General features: G+C 41.7%; 1 protein-coding gene across 3 annotated transcripts in view; it reads right to left on the minus strand.

The window, feature by feature from the left end:
- Nucleotides 1-24,570, minus strand: part of LOC105468719 (family with sequence similarity 168 member A) — a 201,602-nt gene that overhangs the window by 19,269 nt on the left and 157,763 nt on the right. For 2 of the 3 annotated variants that reach the window (XM_071075256.1, XM_011719027.3), the window contains 2 exons: nt 10,040-10,120; nt 4,780-4,806 (listed from right to left, as the gene is read on the minus strand). In XM_071075256.1, the coding sequence (XP_070931357.1) occupies nt 4,780-4,806; nt 10,040-10,120 (108 nt within the window). The remainder of the gene's footprint in view (nt 1-4,779; nt 4,807-10,039; nt 10,121-24,570) is intronic. The other variant, XM_011719028.3, reaches the window with a different exon arrangement.

Below are 24,570 nucleotides of genomic sequence, written 5' to 3' on the forward strand. Positions count from 1 at the left end.
TAGTTAGCTAGTGGGTACTCCTTGCTAATAACTCCTTCTCCTGTACACCCAGCTGAGGCCAGACATACTTCTTGCATACCCCTGAATATCTCCTACTCACGTGTTACTGGGTGCCCCATGTGGGATATCTCCTCATGAATTAGAGGTGGTCCTTTGGGCCATTAAGAAAGCACATATGAAATTTGGGGTAGGTATGAAATATAGATGAGGCCCAGTTTAAGATGTGCAGAGACTTCCCAGGCTGACTCAAAGCTCAGCTCGAGACATTTGAAGGATGATAGGTTTTAGAAGTGGGGAGAGACTCAAATAACTTACCTTCGTGGTGTCCTGAGGGGGAAGGAGAAAAGAAACAGAGTTCTGAAGTGGGACTTGCCTAACTTTTCAGACATTTTCCTTGTTATAATTTCAAACACTAGAGGGGAAACATTCTTGACTCAAATTTCTGTTTATGGTAAAAAGAATAATTTTAGCAACATCTTTTCCACTCAAAGTCTTGGGGGGGTCATGGATACGGGGTGTTACATAGTATATTAGCAGAAGGTGGGGGCTACATTGGCAATACGTAAAACATTTAAATAAGAGGTTAAGACAGGGTGTTATGAGAATAAAGTATGCCTATACACTCTCTAATTCCACCAGGACAAGGACATTCTATCTCTAGAGAGATCCCGTAACCCTCTCTGCCCATTCAGGTTACAGGTAATACCTCTGGTTCCTTCTATCCCAGAAGTACTGGGGCCAGAGAAGGTCAAGGACTGTGCTGTTTTTGTTGAACCAAGACTAGAATTATGGCTATTGTAGGCTGACTCTGTGTTTGCATTAATGGCCTGCGATATATACAGCAGATGCTGAGAAATGAGAAGGAAATCATGGGCAGGAAAGTCACACTAAAAGGATAATTCTGTTAAGAGAAATGGAGACTCAGCAGAACTCCATGTAGAGCCCAGGGCCTTTCCTGGACATCAAGACATGGCTCTGCAGACAATGCAGGAGGAGGATAGTCCGTTTTAAACAATCATTTTGCGTTTCTTTTCTTTGGGGGGTGGGAAACAGGAAAGGGGTAAAGAATCCAATTAGTGTTAACAAATCTTATAAACATGTCTCCAAATTTAGACTCTGCAACACATGTGGCTGGAAAGCAGTGGCCACCCAAAACAACTCTCTAAAAAGTAAAACATGTAGCTCTGAAAAGTCAGATAAAGCAAGCCCATGCCCTTAAGACCCCACAGGAACACCATCAGGGGGCAGGAGGCCTGAATTTAGCTGTAAGAATTTAGAGAATTTGGAGGTTCTATTCCATTCAAATTTTTTCCTCCAAGTGGTATATACTTTACCATAATTTTCATCATAAGCCAAAAGTCTGACATTAGCCTGAAGGACTGTGTGACCATTAAAGTTAGTAAGTCTAACTTAACTTACTCTTTACAAAAGAGTAAATCACTCTTTTATCCAAAGAGTGACTGAGGCCTACACTGCACTCAGCACTGAGGGGAGCGCCGCGGGTGGGAGGGAACACACCTGGGTCACAGTCACCGCACACAAGGTACTTATGGTCTAGCTGGGGATGCAACACAGCCACACGCCAACCAGGGAGTGAACAAGACAGCATGATACATAGTAAAATAATGTTCCAGGTTAACCAGGAAAGAAGCAAGTGCGACTGTGCCTTTGGTTACTATGTCTTTTCCAACTGATGACGTGAACTATACTATATCTTTTTCCGAATAAAAATATTTTTCTTTATTTTCTTCTGGTTTCATTATAAAGAAAATGAATTAGTATTTTCTGTACGTCTCTGTATGTTTGAATCCTTATAATTTAAATAACTAGATAAATGTGAAAACACATGAAAAAACAAATACTAGCTGTCAACTTGACCTCCCCATTAGTTAGTCGTACCATGTGATCCAGCCCCTCTGTATATAATTCTAAAGTCACCTGTTCTATTGGTGGGAACAATTCAGAGCTCAGCTGTGGGATGAAGACAATTCCAACTGAAGCTTTTAGAGGCATAGTCACAGAGGAGGCTGCTCAGAACGGCATGCCTGCCTTTGCGTGCCTGAAAAGTACCACTTCCTAGAGATGTTTTGTATTTTGAACTGAGGTAGTTAAATATAGGCATATACATATGTAAAGACATTATTAAGCTGTACACTTAAGATTAGTGTACTTTATATACTTTGCTGTCTATGTGTTATCCCTCAATTAAATGAGAGAGAGAGAGAGAACCCTTGGCAGTGAAGGGCCATGGGCCCAGTCACAGCATGCTGCCCACATCCAGGTGCTGGGTTGTTCACTTTCCTGGATACGGGGCCCTCACGCCCTCTGACAGTTGAACAATCTGTTAAGCACATTTACAAGGAGACGAGGCAGCAAGGGACCATCATCCTGAACAATGCACTGAGTCAGGAAATCTGAGTTGTAGCCTGGGCTCTGCCACTTAATAGCTGTGGGATCTTGGGCAAGTCACTTAACCTTTCTAAGCTTCAGTTTTGTTGTCTCATAAAATGGCAATAATCATCACTCCTTGATTGCTTCATAGTACTGATGTGAGGGTCAAAAATAAAGTGTCACCTAGTCTTCTAATTTCTAGTTCTGGTATCCATCCCCTCTTCCATCTCCAAAGTTATAGGCTACAGCTCTAACTGAAGCTCTCATCGTCTCTCATCTCAACTACTGCAACTGCTTCCTCATGTTAAATCTGCTCCCTCCAATTTTCAAGCTGCATTCAGAGCGACATACCTAAGACCTAAACCTAACCATAAAACCCCCTTTCTTGAAAACATTCCATAGTTCTCCACTGACTCTAAGCTAAAGTTTGAACTCCTGTGTAGCACTCAATGCCCCACCATGATCATCTTGTCCCAATGACCTCTCTAGACTCTCTCACTGTTGTCAATCTCCTGCCCATACTACAGCCACAGAAACTGCTTATCATTCCGAGAATATGCCAAGGAGCTTCACATCTCCATGTTTTTGTCCACACTGCTACCTCTTCTGGCATGTCTCTCCCCAAACTCCATCTGGTAACATTAATTAATCCATCAATCATGAGCTGAAGACTCACACCTACTATGAAGCCTTTCCTTCTCCCCACCCCTTAAACACAGCTCTCTCCTGCATCCCTATAAACTGACTATCCCAATCCCTGTGATTCTTGGAAGCACCTGTGCTTAACAGCATGTCTTCTCTCCACTAAACTGTGAGCTCCTTGAGAACAAGCCCCTTGTCTTACTAGTCTTCATATTTTCAAAGGGCCATCTTAGGGCCTGGCACAGAATTTTATAAAGTGAAGAGCTCCATCCGTATTCTTTTTTTTTTTTTTTTTTTTTTTTTTTTTTTTTTTTTTGAGACGGAGTCTCGCTCTGTCGCCCAGGCTGGAGTACAGTGGCCGGATCTCAGCTCACTGCAAGCTCCGCCTCCCAGGTTCACGCCATTCTCCTGCCTCAGCCTCCAGAGTAGCTGGGACTACAGGCGCCCGCCACCTCGCCTGGCTAATTTTTTTGTATTTTTTAGTAGAGACGGGGTTTCACTGTGCTAGCCAGGATGGTCTCGATCTCCTGACCTCGTGATCCGCCCGTCTCGGCCTCCCAAAGTGCTGGGATTACAGGCGTGAGCCACCGCGCCCAGCCCATCCGTATTCTTTATGCAGATCTATTTCAGATGCTATAACTGGAAGGGGAAGAATGAGAACTTCTCTAACTTATTTTATGCACCCTTCTGTCCAGGTTCACATATCCTGAGGCAAACAAAAAATGACTATATGAGAAACAGGTCTGCGACTAACAAAATTGAAGTAATAAAATTATAAGAGGACAATGTATTAGCATTTAAAGGGACCTCAGAGATCATGTGAAATTAAACAATTTATCTATGGCCTGGAGACATTAGTAAATTGCCCAAGATCACACAGCCCACAGCAGTGGCAAGGAGAAATTTCACAGCTCATCTCCTGACAGATGCGCGATACACAAATTCAATTTCCAGCATCCAAATAATTCAAGGTTAAAAGTTGAGAAAGGGTGCAGAGATTTTACAAAAACATTTTCCTGAACAGCCCAGGTGAGGGTGGTGAAAGTTGCAAGTCCTTCCCATGGTCCCTTCCTGTCTATGACAAAAAGGACCTAGTCAAGTTATACTGCTGGGACCCTCACAGGTGCCCAGAAGTTCCCGTGGTGCCTTGGGCCTGGAGTCCACACTGTCCAGAGAACCCAGTTCTGGTTCCTCATTTATTAGCACGCTTGCCCCACCCACCCCCCTCCACCTCTCAGCATCTTCTAGGAAAATGAGCCCAGAGCTCAAGTTCTGGGCTAAGGGAACAGATTGTATCTCAAGTCAACCAGGTCTTCAAACATGTCAGACTGCCGATGGAGATGGAAAATCTGATCCTGGGGCAAACTAGTTTTTTGGGTTCTAATAGGCATAATCCAGGTACTCCTTCACAGAGGCTGCCACAAAGCCAACTGAGGAGCTGTGTACAGGTCCTGGAATTTTTGTTCATTTGTTTGAATTCAGCAGCCAGGTTAGGGTGACAAGACACCTTTTAATGCCATGATCCTTTGCTGCTGCCCTAGGGACGGTTCATGTGTGTCTCCAACCCATGATTTTGGCACCATCAGACATGTTCCTGCATGCTTTAGGAACTGCTGCTGAGCCACCTGGGGGGAGCCCAAGCCTAGGGGATGGGATTTGGGGAGGAAAGGAGAGGGGATCTACCACTGTTACAAGATTAACACATTCAAAGGCTGTAATACAGATGAGGAAAAATAGCTTTCCTACCATAAGCTGAATGCAGGAACTGAAACTCTGTTGGATAGAAATGTTAGTTGAAATTACCACTAAGAATTTGTGCAAGGTTGTATACATTGCAGTTACATAAACACGTTTTGCAATAGCAGTTTCTCCCCAGCTTCACAAAAACAGTAAATAAAGATGTGAAGCACTTTTACCCTAGAGAGGGTGACAGACTTGTCATCTGGGAAAGTCCATTCAATGCAGAGAGCCCCTGGATGCCATAGTATCTTCCAGGCAGCTGACCCAGAGCTGCCTGGATGTGAACAAGCCCAAGTTCCTGCTTTTTGCTTGTCTCTTATAATACATTTCAGTTATCCCAGGAACTGCAGAGGGATTTCACATATGACAGAGACTTTGTGTTAGAGGAAGTGAAGGTTTAGAGACAATATCACCATCTTTGGCCTCTAAAGAGCTGTCTGTAAAACCTCTGAGATACGACCAATGCAGAGGCACTCCATCCCTGAAGCCTGTGGGTCACTGTGGTGCTACAGAAGGAGCACAGGTTGTGGGGTCAGACAAGTTGGGTTTGAATCCCAGCTATACTGCTTTTTTTGGAGACGGTGTCTCACTTTGTTGCCCAGGCTGGAGCGCAGTGGTGCAATGATAGCTCAATGCAGCCTCCAGCTCCTGGGCTCAAGTGATCCTTCTGTCTCAGCCTGCTAAGTAACTGGAACTACAGGTGCGTGCCACCAAGCCTGCCTATTTTTTTTAATTTAATTTTTTGTAGAGACAGGGTCTTATCATGTTGCCCAGGCTGGTCTTGACCTTTGGCCTCAAGGGATCCTCCTGCCTTGCCCTCCCAAATCTACTGGTTTTTAGCTGTATAACTTTGGGCAACTTATTTAACCTGTCTGAACAAAGTTGGAGGCAGGAAGCCCTAACTTACAAGACTAAGGTAAAAATGAACGTTTGTAACATGACTTGTGCAGGGCTTGGAACAGGGCAGCTGTTCAGAAAGCACAAATTCCTTTTCCCTACTCTTCTCCAAGTCTGTTGCATGTAAAATGGGAATAGTGTATTTCTACTTTATAGGGATGCTATGAAATCAAATGAGACAATAGGGGAAAATGTTTTTGTCAACAGATTCTCATGAGGAGGTTATTTTATTTTTATCTGTATTAGTTAATCTGTTTATCTATCCCTTCATTTATTTTCAAGCCAGGTTACCATTAATAGGTCCCTAGATTCTAAAAGCCAAGTCTTGATTGGCTCCTACCTCTTATGGGGCCAAAGAGTTCTTAAATAAGATCCCTGAAATCATTAAGAGCTTGGGGAAAAGCTCCAAATACCCACATTGCTTTCAGAACCAATGAAAAGAGTGAAATGTTTCCCTGCATCCTGGACAGATGACATCTTAGGGTACTCAGAGCTGCTAAAAATAGCTTTCTCTCAAGCAACTTCTTGGTCTCCTTAAAGCAGCTGAAAGAAATTTAAACCTAAGAGCCTGGTTCCTTCTGAAGGTACCTCTCTGCATCACAAATGGCTGGCTCTGGCAGGAAGGTGAGAGTAACCTACACCGTCCTCTCTGACCTTGAGCCAGCTTCTCCATGGTAGGAAGTCCCCCACAGTCAGGAAACCTGCACTGTGAATCCAGAGGCCAGCATTCCAAAATATGCTGTGTGTGTGTGTGTGTGTGTGTGTGTGTGTGTGTGTGCGCGCGCGCGTGTGTGTAAGTAACTCAAAGGGAAAGGGATCTTCCCAAAGTCACACCAAAATCAGAAGCAAAGCTAGTGCTACAACCTAGGTCTTTCAACTCCGAGTTTGGGGTCTTTAAATACAGTATTCTAGCATTACCCTCTCTTGTGGATTTTGTGCGTTTTTGAGAAAACAGTCTGGGTGACTTTAGTAGAAATATGTTGACTTTTAAAAACAAAATTGGGGAAAATCAAGTTAGATGAGGGCTTACTTTTTGCTTGTTTTAAAATTAAAGCTGAATACACATGCCAGGATGCACTCAATCTCAATCTCTCTTTTTTCCCCTACAGTTTCAGCCTCCTCCTATCTGCACTCCTTTCCCTCTTTAGCCAGTCTAATGCCTTAATTTCTCTCTGGCCCACTGACACAACTATAGTGTAGCAGTTAAGAGCTCATGTGGCACAATGGCAAGGTGCGGGCGGGGCTTGGATCTTTGGGCTAGTTATGTAAATTCTCTAAGCTTTAGTTTTCCCATTTGGAAAATGGGGATAATAAGGGTACCAACCTCAAAAGTTTATTGCAATATGCAACAAGCTAATATAGATAAAGAACTTCAAATAGTTCCTGACATATAGAAAACATTCAACAAACAGTAGCTATTTATTCTATGTCTTTCCACTTATTGGCAAACTGATTCTAAAACAATCCCACAATCTATCATTAGAAGTGCTGAACATTATGAGAAAATAGCCCAGTGCTGGGCATGAGAGCCTGGACAAATTCGCAGCCTCCACCACTCAGATAGGCCCCCAGTGTGACCCTACTCTGTTATCTTTTGGTAGTTTCCAGTCCTACTCCTTCCTGTGAGGCTCTCACATCCTGACCTCCCTGGTTAAGAACCCTCCCTTGATCCCTACTCCCCTCTGTCTAAGCAAATCAAGGTCATTAGATGAGAACTCTCCACTTTCCACTGGGCAATTTATTCTAAGCATATCTACCTGTCACGTTTCCTTTAGTCTTTCCTTTAGTTGCCTTCCTGCGTGTGGCACCCTGTCTCCACCCGCTACTCAACTTCCCAAACCAAAGAAGAGAACTGAGCTCCAGATTTCCCACCCCTACAGCAGCCTCTGTGGAGGCCTGGCTCTGACTGGCACCACCTCTCCTGTGTCTCTGACTTGTCCTCTCCACTTGCACCTTCCTATCAGTACCCCACACTCATATCCGAGAAAACCTTCCTTCAACCCTACATTCACTTCTAGTCAGTGTCCTTTTGTTTTTCCTTTCCTGGTAGCTAAGCTTCTAGTAAGAATAGGCTATATATGCTAAATCTACTTCTTGACTCCTGATTCACTGCACTCTGGTTTCTAGCCTCACCACCTCACTGACAATGCTTCCAATGTCACTGATGGCCTCCTGACTAGAAAGACAATGAATCTTCTTCATTCTTGATCTTACTTGACCTTCTGCAACAACTCATTTTGTTTTAGTCTAGACAGTTTACAAAGTCAGTTCACAGATCTCATAGCACTTAAATTTAAATCATTTATTTATATATGATATACATGATCCTCGAAGCCATTGTACTTAAGATAGGACTTACCAAATTTGATTATCAGAGAGAATTTCTGTAGCTTTTATTATTTCTGTCTTCTATCATAGATCTTGGGGAAAATATTATATGTCATATTGACTAAAGGTAAATATAAAACCAATGCTGAGATACCATTATAGAACTTTAGCCCATGTGTCACTGCTCCCTTCAAAAGCCTTCCAAAGGCAGTGATTACAGCTTCCTCAAGTTTGAATCCTCTACAAGGTCTTCCAAAGTGCCTTGGGCATAACAGGGTGAGTCAAAATGTCTGTGAAATGACACATCTATGTAAGCACCTTAGGGGATACCATTACCTATTTACATAAAATAGTTCTTGTTTGTCCCAAAAAGAGGGGCTGTCTGATAACTTCATGGTATGTGTGTATAATTATGATATGATTCCTACTTAGAGATGGGGGAAATGAGGTTCAAATAGGTCAGGTGACTTTAAGGTTGCGAATCTAGGAAATGACAGAGTGAGGACTCAAATCTAGGTCTTCAGACAACCTGTATTCTTTCCTCCTTTAAGTAAGCCCCAAGAAAGAGAATGACAGTAGAATAAACACTAGATTGGCAGAGAAAAGCATAGGACGAGAGTCAGGAGATCTGCCAAAGATTCTAGTCCTTATGCGAATGCTGACTCACTGGGTAACTTGGGACAAAACACTGCTTTTTGTTTCTCCTTTGTCAAGAGAAGAGGTTGAACTGGAGGATCTCTAAGGTCTTTTGAAGCTTTCTAATTCTATAATGATAAGTGCTAAACAAGAAAATGGCATGGGTTGGTGGGCGGGGGGGTGCGTATTATCAGGAGATTCAAGGCCTCTCCAAATCCGGCCCTTGTATATCTATAGTTCAGATTCATCTAGCTGCTCACAGTTTAACCACTCCCCTACTTCTACGTTCCTCACAGTGTCATGTTCTCACGTCTCTAAGCCTCTGCCCATGTTCTACTCTGCCTGGAATGCCCATTATTCCTTGTGTGCTTAAAGAACAGCTTCTACTTCTCCTTCAAATCTCTATTGTTCTCCATTCTCTGAAGCCTGCCCTACACTTTCACCCCCAGGCAGACTGTTGTTCCCTCCTCCTTCCCTTATATGTATTCCTTTTTATAATACTTAGCAGATTAGTACTGCAATGAGTTTATATGCCAGATTCCCAAATGGGAGCTACTTCAGGCAGGCAAAGATGGCATCTTTTAATTTTTCTATCCCAGTATGGAAGACATTCAACAAATACTTGTTGAGTAAATGGAACTTACATAAAACCATCCACAACCCTGAGGCAGGCAGTCACATCTGAATCTTAAGAGTGGTGAGGTGACTTGCCCAAGGCCTTAGAACTAGTGAGTTGGGTAATCAGGATTCAAACCCAGGACTTTCTAACCACAGAGCCCATACTCTTTCTCCTGCTCTTGAGTATTAGAGCACCAACTGAGCATGAGGGTTAAGATCAGAACTAAGACTGCTGCAATGCTCCGAGCCCAAAATAGAAAAAACCTTTTCAACATTTTCAAACCCATTTCAACCTCAATCCAAGTGTTGGGCCTTTATTACTTTTGAAAAACAAGTAGCTTATCTCAGCTTGAAAAACAGCTCTTTACTCTCTGGTGGCAAGAGCATGTGTGTGTGCCCCAAGGTGTGTAGGTGTGTGTGTGTGTGTCCCAAGGTGTATGTGTGTCCCAGTGGCAGCCTCAGGGAAAACTCAGCAGAGAATGAATTTGGACATTGCTTGGGAGAGCAGAAAAGGTTCCATGAGGAGGATGCAGGTCTCAGATATTCCAGCGTGGGAGAGATGAGTCAACCTTAAGTCCCAGACAGAGTGGAAGAGATTCTATTCCCACCCCCACCCTGAGGCTGATTGTCCCAGTTCCCAGAGGGGACTCCCAGGAAAATCAAGCCTGGACAGGCTGGGACCGGAGCAATTAAGAACAGGAAAAGGCCAGCAAGTGGTTTTGTTTTTCCAAATAGAATCCCCCTTCCTACCCCATTTGCCACTGCTAGGTCCCCATTTTCTCTTTACCTGGAGCATAACTGGGACTATTGGTGGGGTACAGGCTGGGATTGTAGGCAGGGGCAGCTGCTGGATAGGCTGTGGGGTAACCTACAGAGAGATAAGAAAACGCTTATTTAGTTAGGCAAAAAACAAACAAACAAACAAACAAAGCAGATTTTTGAGGAAACAGAATCCAAGTCCTAGGCTTGGTCTTCAGTCTCTCCATGGGCTATTTCAGATAGCATATGTGACCAGTTTTCAGCCTCTCAAGAGAAAAGTTACCAATACCAAAATCCCAATATATGCAGACTTTTTGGTCTATTTTTTAAAAGCGATACAAGAAATATGTCTATATGCTCACCATTAAAAAAAAAAAAAAAAAAAAAAAAAAAAAGGAAGTGGCCAGGCACAGTGGCTCACGCCTGTAATCCCAGCACTTTGGGACGCTGAGGCAGGTGGATCACGAGGTCAGGAGTTCGAGACCAGCCTGGCCAAGATGGTGAAACCCCGTCTCTACTAAAAATACAAAAATTAGCCAGGCGTGGTGGTGGGCGCCTACGGTCCCAGCTGCTATGGGGACCGAGGCAGGAAAGTCAGTTGAACTCGGGAGGCGGAGGCTGCAGTGAGCCGAGATCACACCACTGCACTCTAGCCTAGGCGACAGAGCAAGACTCCATCTCCCCCGCCCCCCCCCCCAAAAAAAAACAACAAACAATGGAAGTAACATAGAAGTTTATAGTTTTTATGTTCAAGTTTACTTTCACATTCCTGCCACAATACTACTCTCCTCCCCAGAGGTAACATCATTAACAGTTTGACATCTATCTTTCCAGATGGCTTTCTACACATTTTTATACACATATATTCAGTGGTGTGCTGGTAAATATTTAACAACAGGCTCGAAGGGGTTGGAAATGGGAGCTGCTTTGCAGCATTTGCCAACTGCCATGGCATAAATGCTTCCACCATGACCAATTTGATGCTACCAACATCACTGAATGAGTAGCTTGGAAGAGGTGCCCACAATCAGCTCTCAAGAGCTTACACAGACCAGCTCCAGCTCACCACAGTATACTATATTCGGTTTGGGAGATTTTTTTGAAATTTTTTTTTTTTTTGAGACGGAGTCTCGCTCTGTCGCCCAGGCTGGAGTGCAGTGGCGCGATCTCGGCTCACTGCAAGCTCCGCCTCCCGGGTTCACGCCATTCTCCTGCCTCAGCCTCCCGAGTAGCTGGGACTACAGGCGCCCACAACCGCGCCCGGCTAATTTTTTGTATTTTTAGTAGAGACGGGGTTTCACCGTGGTCTCGATCTCCTGACCTTGTGATCCGCCCGCCTCGGCCTCCCAAAGTGCTGGGATTACAGGCGTGAGCCACCGCGCCCGGCCTGAAATTTTTTTATCATGGTAAAATACGTGTAATATAAAATTTACAATTTTAACCATTTTTAAATATATAATTCAGTGACATTAATGACATTTACAATGTTATGCAACTATCATCACTATTTGTTTCCAAGACATTTTCATCATCCCAAACAGAAACTCTGTAACCATTAACAATACATCCCCCAATACTCAGCCTGGTAACCTCTAATCTACTTTCTGTCTCTCTGAATTTGCCTATTTTATGTAAGTGGAATCATACACTATTTGTCCTTTTGTGTCTGGTTTCTTTCACTTAGCATAATGTGCTTAAAGTTCATTCATGTTGTAGCATGTACCATAACTTTCTTCTTCTTTATGGCTGCATAATATTCCACTATGTGTATATGCCAGATTTTCTTTATGCATTCATCTGTTGAGGGACGCCTAGGTTGTTTCCACCTTTTGGCTATTGTGAATAATGGTACAATAAACAATGACATGTAAGCATCTGTCTGAGTACCTGTTTTCAAATCTTTGGGATACATACCAAGTAGTATAATTGTTGGGTCATACAGTAATTTTATGTTTAGCTTTTTAAGGAATCACCAAACTGTTTTTCACAATGTCTGTACTATTTTACATTTCCACCAGCAATGCATGAGAGTTCAAATTTCTCTACATCCTCAACAACCCTTGTTCTTTTCTATTATTATTATGATAGCCATTCTAAAGTTAAAGTGTGAAGTGGGATCTCCGTGTGGTTTTGATTTGCATTTCCCTAACGACTAATGATGTTGAGCATATTTTCGTGTACTTATTGGCTATCTTTATATCCTCTCTGGAGAAATGTCTATCCAAATCATTTTCCCATTTAAAAATACAATTATTTGGCTGGGCGTGGTGGCTCACGCCTGTAATCCCAGCACTTTGGGAGGCCGAGGCGGGCAGATCACGTCGTCAAGAGATTGAGACCAGCCTGACAAACAAGGTGGAAACCCTGTCTCTACTAAAAAAATAACAAAAATTAGCTGGGTGTGGTGGCACACGCCTGTAGTCCCAGCTACTAAAGAGGGTGGGCTGCAGTGAGCCGAGATGGCACCACTGCACTCCAGCCTGGTGACAGAGTGAGACTCCATCTCAAAAAAAAATAAATAATAATAATAATAATACATTTAAAAAATACAATTATTTGTTTATTTTTTAGAGACAGGGTCTTGTTCTATTACCCAGGATGGAGTATAATGGCAGGATCATAGCTCACTGTAGCTTCAAACTCCTGGGCTCAATCAATCTTCCTGCTTCAGCCTCCTGCTGGGCCTACAGGTGCGTGCCAACATGCCCTGTCTTTTTTTTTTTTTTTTTTGCTTTGTTTTGTTTTTGTGTTTTTTAGAGACTGGGTCTCATTATATTGTTCATGCTGGTCTCAAACTCCTGGCCTCAAGTGATTTTCCTGCCTTGGCTTCCTAAAGTGCTGGGATTACAGGGCATTTTCCCATTTGTTCACTGGGTGGTTTGTCTTTTTGCTGTTATACTGCAGAAGTTCTCTATACATGCTGAATATTAAACCATTATCAGATGTATTACTTACAAATATTTTCTCCCATTCTGTGGGTTGTCCTTTTACTTTCTTGATATTGCCTTTGATGCAAAAAAAAATTCAATTTTGATTTAAGTCCAATTTACCTATTTTTTTCTTTTGTTGATTATGCTTTTGGTGTCCTATCTAAGAATCCACTGCCAAATCCAAGGTCATGAAGATTGACCCTTATGTTTTCTTCTAACGGCTTTATAGTTTTGGTTTATATTGAGATCACCGATCCATTTGAGTTAATTTTTATATATGATATGAGGTAGGGGTATACACCATTATATATTCTTTTTCACTTTAACATTATAAACAATTACTCATGTAATCACATATTCTTCGAAAGGCTTATTTTAATATCTTTATGATATTCCATATGTAGATATATCATTTAACCATTACCTGTTTTAGTTGTTTGAAAATTTCACTTTTGGGCCAGGCGCAGTGGCTCACGCCTGTAATCCCAGCCCTTTGGGAGACCTAGGCGGGCGGATCACTTGAGGTCAGGAGTTCGAGACCAGCCTGGTCAACGTGGTGAAACCCCATCTCTACTAAAAATACAAAAATTAGGCAGGCGTGGTGGCGCCTGTAATTCCAGCTACTTGGGAGGCTGAGACAGGAGAGTTGCTTGAACCTGGGAGGCGGAGGTTGCAGTGAGCCGAGATCGCGCCACTGCACTCCAGCCTGGATGACAGAGCGAGACCCTGTCTCAAAAAAAAAAAAAAGAAAATTTCACTTTTGTAATAGCTAACAAACTAAAATAACCTAAGTAAATCTCTGACTGATTATTTCTTTAGGAATGAATTCTAGAAGTCAAATCTCTAGGTTAAAGGATAGGCCTTTTTTTTTTTTTGAGATGGAGTTTCACTCTGTCGCCAGGCTGGAGTGCAGTGGCGCTGTATCAGCTCACTGCAACCCCTGCCTCTTGGGTTCAAGGGATTCTCCTGCCTCAGCTTCCCGAGTAGTTGGGACTACAGGTGTGTGCCACCATGCCCGGCTAATTTTTGTATTTTTAGTAGAGATGGGGTTTCACCATGTTGGCCAGGATGGTCTTGATCTCTCGATCTCATGATCCACCTGCCTTGGCCTCCTGAAGTGCTAGGATTACAGGTGTGAGCTATCGCGCCCGGCTGGGTAGGCCTATCTTTAAAGTTCATCCATCCAACAATTTGAGTATCTACTTGGTGCCAGACACTGGTTTAGGGGCTTTTGTCAGTGAACAAAACAAAGATCCCTTTCCTTGTGGAGTTTATATTCTAAGAGGGTGGGAGAAGGCACCCTTGGATAAATATTAAACATAAAGTCTTCAGTGCTATGGAAAAGAGAAAATGGGCAAAGTAAAGGGAATCAGAAGTGCCAAAGTGTCGAGGGTAAGGGCACTGCAATATTAAACAGAATAATCAGAGTAAGACACATTGAGAAGGTATTATTTTTGCAAACGCTTGAAGGAAATGATAGTGTTAAGCAGATAGCTGAAGGAAGAGTGTTTCAGACAAAACAGTCAGTGCAAAGGCCCTAAAGTGGACAGCATATGGGACAATGTTGGAGGAATAGCAAAAAGGCCAGTGTGGCTGGAATGGAACAAATGACGGGGCAGTAGTAGTAGAGGAAGTCAGAGAGGTAAAGGGCTGGCCAGTTCATGTAGGACTTTACAGGCCACTATGAGGACTTAGACTTCTATTCTGAGTGAAATGAAAAGACCTCATGGTTTTCAGCAGAAGAATAACATGCTTTGACTTATGTTTGAAAAGGGTCACTCTGATTGATGTGTTGAAAACAGACTATAATGGGGTAGAGAAGCATAGCAATCAGCTGAGAGCCTACTGCAAGCTCCTAGCAATAGATGTTGGGACTCAGACAAGAGAAATAGCGGAGGTGAAGAGACGTGACACGCTAAGAGCCTTCACATACTTTGCCATACTGTTTTCTAGAAAGACCATCAATTTGTACTTGTTCTAACCAATGTATAAGTGCCTGTCTCACTGCTTCCTGCAGTTGTTAGATGCTCACTGGTATTTTGTCTGACAATGAAAAGCTGGTTTTAAAAGTCAAAGATTAAACCCCTAAATCCCTAAAAGCTTCTTTGGGATTTGTAAATATTGGAGCTTTAATAATGTATCTTTGTTAATATGCCTTTCCCTGAATCCTTTCCAATTCCAAAGAAAATTCACCTCTTTACCCCCCAATCATTTTCTGATTTTAGAACTGAGGTAGCTAACTTGTCAATTAATTAGCAATCTGGAGGCGTGCTACCTCTCAGGAAGAAAGTCAGGGGTCTAATCCGGGAAGCCAAGTGATCCAGTCTCATAGCCAAAATCTGTATTCAGCTTCATGTGAGAAATTGTGCAGCCACAGGTAATCACACTCCTGTTTTGTCATTTCAGATACCTTTCACTTTAGGGGCAATTATAGGATGTTCCTTCAATGTTTCCAAGTGGAATTATTTTTAATTCACTTGAACTTGGCAGATATTATATAATGGCAGCATTACGGGGAGCTTTATTTGGTCCTCCCTCCCTCTCTTTCCTTCCTTTCTTACTTCTTTTCTTACCTTCCTTCCTTATCTTCTTACCTTACTTACTTCTTTATTTATTTATTAATTACAGGGTCTCAAGCGTTGCCTGAGTCCAGGAGTTTTATAACTGTTAATACATTAAGTCTGATCAGGCATGGTGGCTCACACCTGTAATCTCAGCACTCTGGGAGGCTGAAGTGGGAGGATCGCTTGAGCTCAGGATCTCTACAGTCTTCTGACACATGACTGTCATTGAGACATACCATGTATATTTCACTCATTGCTCATACAAAAGATATTTTCACACTTGCTTTTCATTTGAGCCTCAGGTCAATCCTAATGTGATTCCTCCCATTTTATAGCTAATCAAATAGAGGTTGAGAGGTGAAGTAACTTTCTGGTTAAGATTATTCAGCAAGTCGGCTGGGCGCGGTGGCTCACGCCTGTAATCCCAGCACTTTGGGAGGCCGAGATGGGCGGATCACGAGGTCAGGAGATAGAGACCATCCTGGCTAACATAGTGAAACCCCGTCTCTACTAAAAATGCAAAAAATTCGCCGGGCGTGGCGGCGGGCGCCTGCTAGTCCCAGCTACTTGGGAGGCTGAGGCAGGAGAATGGCGTGAACCCAGGAGGCGGAGCTTGCAGTGAGCCGAGATGCACGCCCACTGCACTCCAGCCTGGGCGACTAAGTGAGACTCTTGTCTCAACAACAACAACAACAACAACAACAAAAAGATTATTCAGGTAGTCAGTGGTCAAATTGGGAAGGGAATCCCAAAAGCAATACCTTTTCCACACCTACCAAATAATTATCACTTTGTCCTTAGAAATAAACCTGCCCCTTTTGTATTGGTATTTTTTGAAGGTCAAGAGTGAAGAGAATAAATGGACACAAGTTAGCCTTTCTCCTTTGTATCCTAAAGGCTGCAATAGTGATCAGGTATTCTGGGATTTTGATGTGTACATTTTAATTGCTTTACAGATGTCAATACAATCTAATCCTCTTTTCTTGTTGGTACTAGGATTAGGACTAAAGAAATATAAAGCTATTTTTTTTATTAATATGGAAATTAGAAATTACTTTCAACAGAAATCAGGGGACTATTTCTGAAAATACTTTACCTTTAGGAGCTAAAAATAGCAGAGCATCAAAAGGCTAGAGGGAGACAAACTCCCTGGCTCAAAAAGACAAAAAGGCTTACTTCTTTGTGAGTAGGAGAATACTTAGGCAATGAAGACATTTTCGGTTTGAAGCTCACAATTAAAAAGAAAACTGCCCCGCATATGACCCCCTAGGGTGATCAAAACCAAAACAAGACCAAAAAAATCTTTATTCTCTCAAGATAATAAAGAAGAGCGCAAGAGGAAGGATGTAATTTTGAATCTGTATTATGTTCTGGCCACTGTGCTAGGCACTTCTTTATCTGATACAAAATATATTACTAGTTCCATTTTAGAGACGAGGATATTAAGACTTCTCTTACAGAGCTAATAAGTAGAGAGTGGAGACAGAACCCAGACCTGCTGAGTGAGACAATATCCATTCCTACCAACCCACCTGCCTCTCCTCAAAATAAGTCTACTCAGAGAAAATCTCTGGATTTGGCTTCCATTTACTTTGCCAAGATTCTTTTACTTCATCTTCAAAACCAAGGAAAATAGGAAATTACTCTAGAGAGTCAATTTGGTCAAAGATGGCTGCGTTTAAAAAAAAATAAAACAACAACTACTGTTTCCACTCAGTGGAAAGGTCATGGTCATGTTATTGAAAAGTATCACAGGCACTGAATTATAGAGTTGGAAGAGGTATTAGAGGTGATTGAGGCCAATTTGTCACTCAGCACAGGAATACCCTTTACAGTGGCACACATGACTGGCAGCATAGCCTCTGCCAGCATACTCTTCTTTTTTTTCCCGAGATGGAGTCTTGCTCTGTCGCCAGGCTGGAGTGCAGTGGTGCAATCTCGGCTCACTGCAACCTCCGCCTCCTGGATTAAAGCGATTCTCCTGCCTCTGCCTCCCAAGCAGCTGGGATTACAGGCACATGCCACCACACCTGGCTAGTTTTTGTATTCTTAGTAGAGATGGGGTTTCATCATGTTGGCCAAGCTGGTCTCAAACTCTTGACCTCGTGATCCACCCACTTCAGCCTCCCAAAGTGCTGGGATTACAGGTGTGAGCCACCATGCCAGGCCACTCTTTTATTTATTTATTTTTTTTGAGATAGTCTCGCTATGTCGCCCAATCTAGAGTATAGTGGTGTGATCTCAACTCACTGCAACCTCTGCCTCCTCAGTTCAAGCAATTCTTCTGCCTCAGCCTCCCGTAGCATACTCTTCTAATGATGGTACACTCAGAACCTCTTCAGTGAGTCAAAGCACAGACTGGAGAGCTCTGAAATTAGAAAATTCTTCACTCTGAGCTAAAAATCTGACTTATTAGGTATCTCACCCTGAACACTTTTTCAGCCACTGGAGTGCAGAGGCTGAGGCAGGAGAATTGCTTGAACCCAGGAGGCAGAGGTTGCAGTGAGTTGAGATCACACCACTGCACTCTAGTTCCTGGTCCTAGTTTTCCCCTCACAGAACATGTCTGTTTCCTCTCCTCCAGGACAGCCTGCTAGAGATATGAAGACATCCATGATTCCTCCTGAATTTTCTTGTGTCCAAATCCAACAGACCCAGTTCCTTCAATCTTCCCTCATCCTGATTGCTCACTAGTGATCAGACTTCAATTTACAAATCCCCTTCCCTTAAAACAATTCAATTATTCTTCTTGCCTTGTTCATTCTTCTGCTGATAGTTTTTCCCCAATTAAAAAAAGATAATTGAACTGACATAACAAGACTATGGTGATTGTGGTCAGTGAAGGCCTAAAGTGACTGCATCCAGATTTCATCATCATCATCATCATAGCATCTGGCAAATACTCTGTGGCAAGCAGGGTGTTAGGTTCTTTACAGAGGCACTTACAATCTAATGGGGAAATAATATAGTTATTTAAATTAATCTACAGGTGTAATATATGTAAGATATATTCAGAGAATGCTGAAAGTGTTATCAGAATGCTGAGGAGGAAATGAAGAACATGTTTAGAATAGTTGGGAAAGGCTTCTGAGAGAAATAAACATTTTAGTTGGCTTTGAACAATGAATGGGAGGAGTTTGTCAAGGTGTGGAGAGGGCAGGAACAAAGAAATATATACTGATTCCATGCATGAAGGTATGAAAGTGCATATCACATTAGGGAAATGGTAAATAGTTCAGTGCAGTTGAATTTACTGCATGTGGGGAAAAGTGGCAGGAAATAAAGATAAAAAGGTAGACTAGGGGACAGGCTGTGAAGGGATCTGAATGCCAGGCTAAGGGATGGAATTAATTAAAAAAAAAAAAAATAGGAAAACATTGGAGGGTTGTAAACTGGGGGTTTCGTGTGTGTGTTTTACAAAAACTACTCTGGCGGCAGCATGAAAAGTTCAGAGTGGTTAAGATCAGAGAAGGAGGAACATGATAGTAAGTCACTACAGTAGCCCAAAGGAAAAGTTAAAACACTAGCAATAGGATGAAGAGAGGGGGGACTACAAAGATGTTTAGGAGGCAGAGCCTACAAAATTTGATCCTGAGCACAAAAACCCCATTTTAGTCCTGTGGGCTAAAAAGCTACAAAGAAAGATGGGAAACGTTCTAACTGCAGGGTTTGCAAGTACTAGCCCCCCGCCCCACCCCTGCTTCTTTTCTTTGATAGGCAGAAGGAAATAAAATAAATAGACCCTTGAATCTGTTCGTTCCAGAAAAATGCATGAATCTGAATTTCTCTTACTAGCTGGGAGGCTTGGCTGCTGAGAGTGCTATACTGGTGAAAATGTAGGTCAGCCCAAGCAGGCAGCAGTTCTGTAGTGCTGGCTCTGAACCTGCCCACCAGACCTGAATCTAAGATAGCCTGTATATTAGATTCAAGGCCCAGCCACCCAGCCTTCCACTGGCGAGCTGCAGGGAATTGTAAAGGGTGTGAACTATAATAAATGAGGCACTGTTCTCATCTAGGGCAAGGCAGGTCCTCCTGAGGTAACAAGACAGGAGGAAATATCCAGTAATCAATTGTGCTCTGAGTTGTGCTGCATCTTCGGAGAAAGCATACCTATCCAGGTTAAAGGCCAGCAACCTCTGGGTCATTCACCTAGGCTGAGCCCTCGCACAGAAAGGCTGCTAAAACCAGATCAGCCTTAACTTCCTATGTCATTAGTGTACAAACAGTATCAACAACAAAAAAAGGTAAGAAAATAAGTTGCTTAGACGTTAGTAATATAACTGCTCCTAGGTAAATATATAAGGCCAAGTGTGTGCTGCTGCCTCAGGGCAAATTTTTTTTTTTTTTTTTTTTTTTAACTAATCTAAAAATATCTCTGCAGTTCCCTATCCGCCGGTAAAGGAGAGATTTTAATGTGAAGCAGATGGCTTATTCTCTCAATCCCCATTCCAGGAGTGTGCTGTTGCTTCTTTTTTCTCCTACATTTACAAGGCACTTGGGAGGTACTCAACACTTTAGAGGTTGTTTGGTGTCTCTAACCTCTGCGCATTTATCTTCTAAAACAGATCAAGGAGCAAGGTGAAATGTTGTGAATGGATAATCTGGTCCATGAATACCTTTGTCTCTCAGGTCAATTCACTCTTTTTTTTTTTGAGTCGGAGTTTTACTCTTGTCCCCCAGGCTGGAGTACAATGGTGTGATCTCCGCTCACTGCAACCTCTGCCTCCCAGGTTCAAGCGATTCTCCTGCCTCCGCCTCCTGAGTAGCTGGGATTACAGGCACCTGCTACTGCGCCCAGCTAATCTTTGTATTTTTAGTAGAGACGGGGTTTCACCATGTTGGCCAGGCTGGTCTTGAACTCCTGGCCTCAAGTGATCTGCCTGCCTCGACCTCCCAAAGTGCTGAGATTACAAGTGTGAGCCACTGCACCTGGTCCACTCTTTTATTCTACTGTTCCATTTAAAGACATTTACTAAAAGGAAAAATCTTGCTCAGATTCAATGTAATGTATTGGAACACTTGTTTTCCATGTAAAATAATAAAACTAGACATCCCTAACCCCACACCTCACACTTCTCCAATTCTAGAAAGACAAAAGATTTAAATATAAAATAAAACAGGCTGGTCGTGGTGGCTCACTCCTGAAATCCCAATGCTTTGGGAGGTTGAGGAAGGAGGATCGCTTGAGCACAAGAGTTTGAGACTTGCCTGGGCAATGTAGCGAGACCCTGGCTCTACAAAAAGTGGTGGCATGTGCCCATAGTCCCAGCTACAAGGGAGGCTGAGGTGGGAGGATCACTTGAGCCCAGGACATAGCGGCTGCAGTGAGCCGTGACTGCACCACTGTACTCCAGCCTAGGTGACAAAGTGATACCTTGTCTCAAAAAAAGAAAAAGTAAAAAAAAAAAAAAGAAAAAGAAATAGGAGAATCTCAGAGTCCCAGAGAATATCAGTATAACCTTGGGATTACAAAGTGTTTCTTAGATGATACCAAAAGGAAGAACCACAAAAGGGTGAAAAATTTAATTAAAACATAAAATTCTATATGTCAAAAGATGCCATAAACAAAGTTAAAAGGCAAGCACAGAGAAATAAAAGACATTTGTAACATATGTTAACATTGGACTAGAGGCCAGATTAAAAAACTCATATTAATCAAGAAGAAATGAAAATAAGCCAATAGAATCTAATCAGGCAACAAAACACAAAAGAAACCAGACAGCTGACTGGGGAGCAACAGAAAAATGTTCAACCACAACAGTAATCAGCAAAATGCACATAAAAGGAATATTATATTATTTCATACCTATCAGATGGTCTTTTTCTTTTCTTTTTTTTTTTTTTTGAGAGGGAGTCTTGCTCTGTTGCCAGGCTGGAGTGCAGTGGCGCTATCTCAGCTCACTGCAACCTCCACCTTCCGGGTTCAAACAATTCCCCTGCCTCAGCCTCCCAAGTAGCTTACAGGGGTACAGGCACATGCCTATACCACTTGGCTAATTTTTTCTATTTTAGTAGAGAAGGGGTTTCACCACGTTGGCCAAGATGGTCTCGATCTCCTGACCTCGTGATCCACCCACCTCAGCCTCCCAAAGTGCTGGGATTAGAGGCGTGAGCCACCACGCCCGGCCTAGACAGGCAAAAATTTTAAAGTGTGACAATATCAGGTGTTGAATAGGACCCAAAACAATGCTCATATTTTGTTCGGGGTTTCTACATTTGTATTCAAATGGGATACTGGTCTATCCACAGTTTTCTTGTGATGTCTTTGTCTGGTTTTGGTATCAAGGTAATATTGGCCTCACAGAACGAGTTAGAAAGTGTTCCTTTATCTTCTATTTTTTCAAATAGTTTGTGCAGGATTGGTGTTAGTTCTTATTCAAATATTTGGTAGAACTCACCAAAGACGCCATCTGGCTTTTCTTTGCAGAAAGTTTTTTGATTACTAAATCTCTCTCTGTTATAGGTCTGGTCAGATTTTCTATTTCTTTATAAGTCGGTGTTGGCAGTTTGTGTCTTTCTAGGAATTTGTCTGTTTCACCTAGGTGTCTAATTTGTTAGCATACAATTGTTCACGGTCTTACCTCATATTCCTTTTTATTTCTATAAAAGTCAGTAGTAATGTCCTTTGTATCATTCTTGATTTTAGTAATTGGAGACTTCTCTCTTTTGTTCTTCATTAGCCTAGCTAGAGCTAAAAGTGTTTGTTGATTTTGCTGGTCTTTTAAAATAACCAACTTTTGGTTTATTGATTGATTTTCTCTATTGTTTTTCTCCATTTTATTTCATTGATTTCTTTATCATGTCCTCTCCTCTACTTGAATTAGGCTTCATTTGCTCTTTTTCCCCGCAGTGTGTTAAAGTGAAAGATTCAGTTATTGAGTTGAGGTCTTTTTTTTTTTGAGATGGAGTCCCGCTCTGTCACCCAGGCTGGAGTGCAGTGGCACAATCTCGGCTCTCTCAGCCTCCCAAGTAGCTGGGACTACAGGCGCCTGCCACCACGCCCGGCTAATTTTGTGTATTTTTTAGTAGAGACGGGGTTTCACTGTGTTAGCCAGGATGGTCTCGATCTCCTGACCTTGTGATCCGCCCACCTCAGCCTCCCAAAGTGTTGGGATTACAGGTGTGAGCCACCGCGCCCAGCCTCTTCTTTTTTAATGTAGGCAATTACAGCTATAAATTTCCCATATGTTTTGGTATGTTATGTTTCATTCATCTCAAAGAATTTTCTCATTTTCCTTGTGATTTCTTTTTTGACCCATTGGTTATTTAGGAATGTGTCATTTAATTTTCACATAATTGTGAATTTCTCAAATTTCTTTCTGTTACTGATTTCTAATTTTTTTCCACTGCAGTCAGAGAACATATTTTGGTATGAGTTCAATCCTTTATATGTACTGAGAGTTGTTTTAGGGCCTAGCACACTGTCTATCCTGAAGATTGTTGCACGTATTCCTGAGAATTATATTCTTCTGTTACTGGAGTGCCCTCTAGGTGACTGTTGGGTATACTTGGTGTACAGTGTTGTTCAAGGCTTCTGTTTCTTTTCTTTTTTTTTTTTTTTGAGACAGAGTGAGTAAAGATGCTGACAGTAAAGGAAAGGAGAGGAAGTGACAGTTTGAGGAGACAGAAGAGTCCACAGGAATTTTCCCTTATATATATATAAAGGATATATATAGAGATATGTGTATGTGTATATATAATATAATATAGATCTGTGTATATATAGATATACAAGTTTTTTTGGCCAAGCCAAAAAAGGCTTGGCTCCTTAATATATACATAATATATATTATAATATATAATTATATATAATATATAATATATATAACATGTAATATTATATATTTGTAATATATACACAAATATATATTTGTAATATATATTATAATTTATATATATTATATATTATATATTATAAAATATATTATGTATATATTAAGGAGTCAAGCTTTTTTTCGCTTGTATATCTATATACACATATCTGTATTATATAATATATACACATACACATATCTATATATAGATATTATATATCTATATATACACATACATGTATTATATATTATATATAATGTTACATATTAAATAACATATAATATGTGTATATATTATATATTATATATCTATTAAGGAGCCAACCCTTTTTCTCCCCCTTAAAAATGAAGGAAATTAGGGGCACAGATCTAAAGGTATCTTTGTTTGCATTTACACTCAGATTGCTAACATTCACTTTTATATTTATTTTATCATCCTGAAGCCTGTATCCTACCTTTCTTAGACCTTTCCCAGTGCTATAATTAGTTGTGGGCTGGAAAGCCAAAAATCCATGCTTTTTAGAATTGTGTATATATTAAATGTTAATACTTGAGCAACTGCCTTCAAAAATGAGCCAAGTGCACAAACTTTGGCCAATTCAACTAAATAAATACTTATTTGAACACTTAATGTGTGCTAAGTGCTACAATGAATGCAAAATGAAAAGACATAATTCTTGCCCTCTATGAACTCACCATCTAATGAGAAAGACAAGCAAGCATATAAGTAACCCTGATATTAGGCTGCCAGGGACAAAGGCCATCACAGAGGGAGATATTAGGGTTGTGGGAGAACAGGGAAGAAAGACAAAAACACTTTTAATCTGGTCTGACTTCTGGATTGGAAAGGTTGCTGCAACTCCAAGTTAGTGACAGGAGATACCTTAAATAGAGTGTTACCTGTGCTCAGGTCATGTCCCCTTCCCTACTGTTGTGGACACTGACAGCAGGTGTCAAGTTGAGACAAACTGTACAGTGTTATGCAACAGTGGAGCTTCATTTATAGGCAGACCTAGGTTTCAATTCCAGCTCTTTTACTTTTTAGCTCTGTGACTTTGCGTAAATCACTTCAATTTTCAAAGTCTGGGTTTTGATATTTTAAAAAATAGACACAATCAGTTAACTTACATATTGATAAATAATTTTTGAGTACCTACTCTTATGTTGGCACCAGTGTCCCTTTTTTCTTCTGTATCTGCATGTGGGCTGGCTAGGAAGGTGAGCAGGGCCAGACTAGAGTAAGTTCAGAGC

The sequence above is a fragment of the Macaca nemestrina genome, chromosome 12 (assembly GCF_043159975.1).
Source record: "Macaca nemestrina isolate mMacNem1 chromosome 12, mMacNem.hap1, whole genome shotgun sequence".
Taxonomy (NCBI): domain Eukaryota; kingdom Metazoa; phylum Chordata; class Mammalia; order Primates; family Cercopithecidae; genus Macaca; species Macaca nemestrina.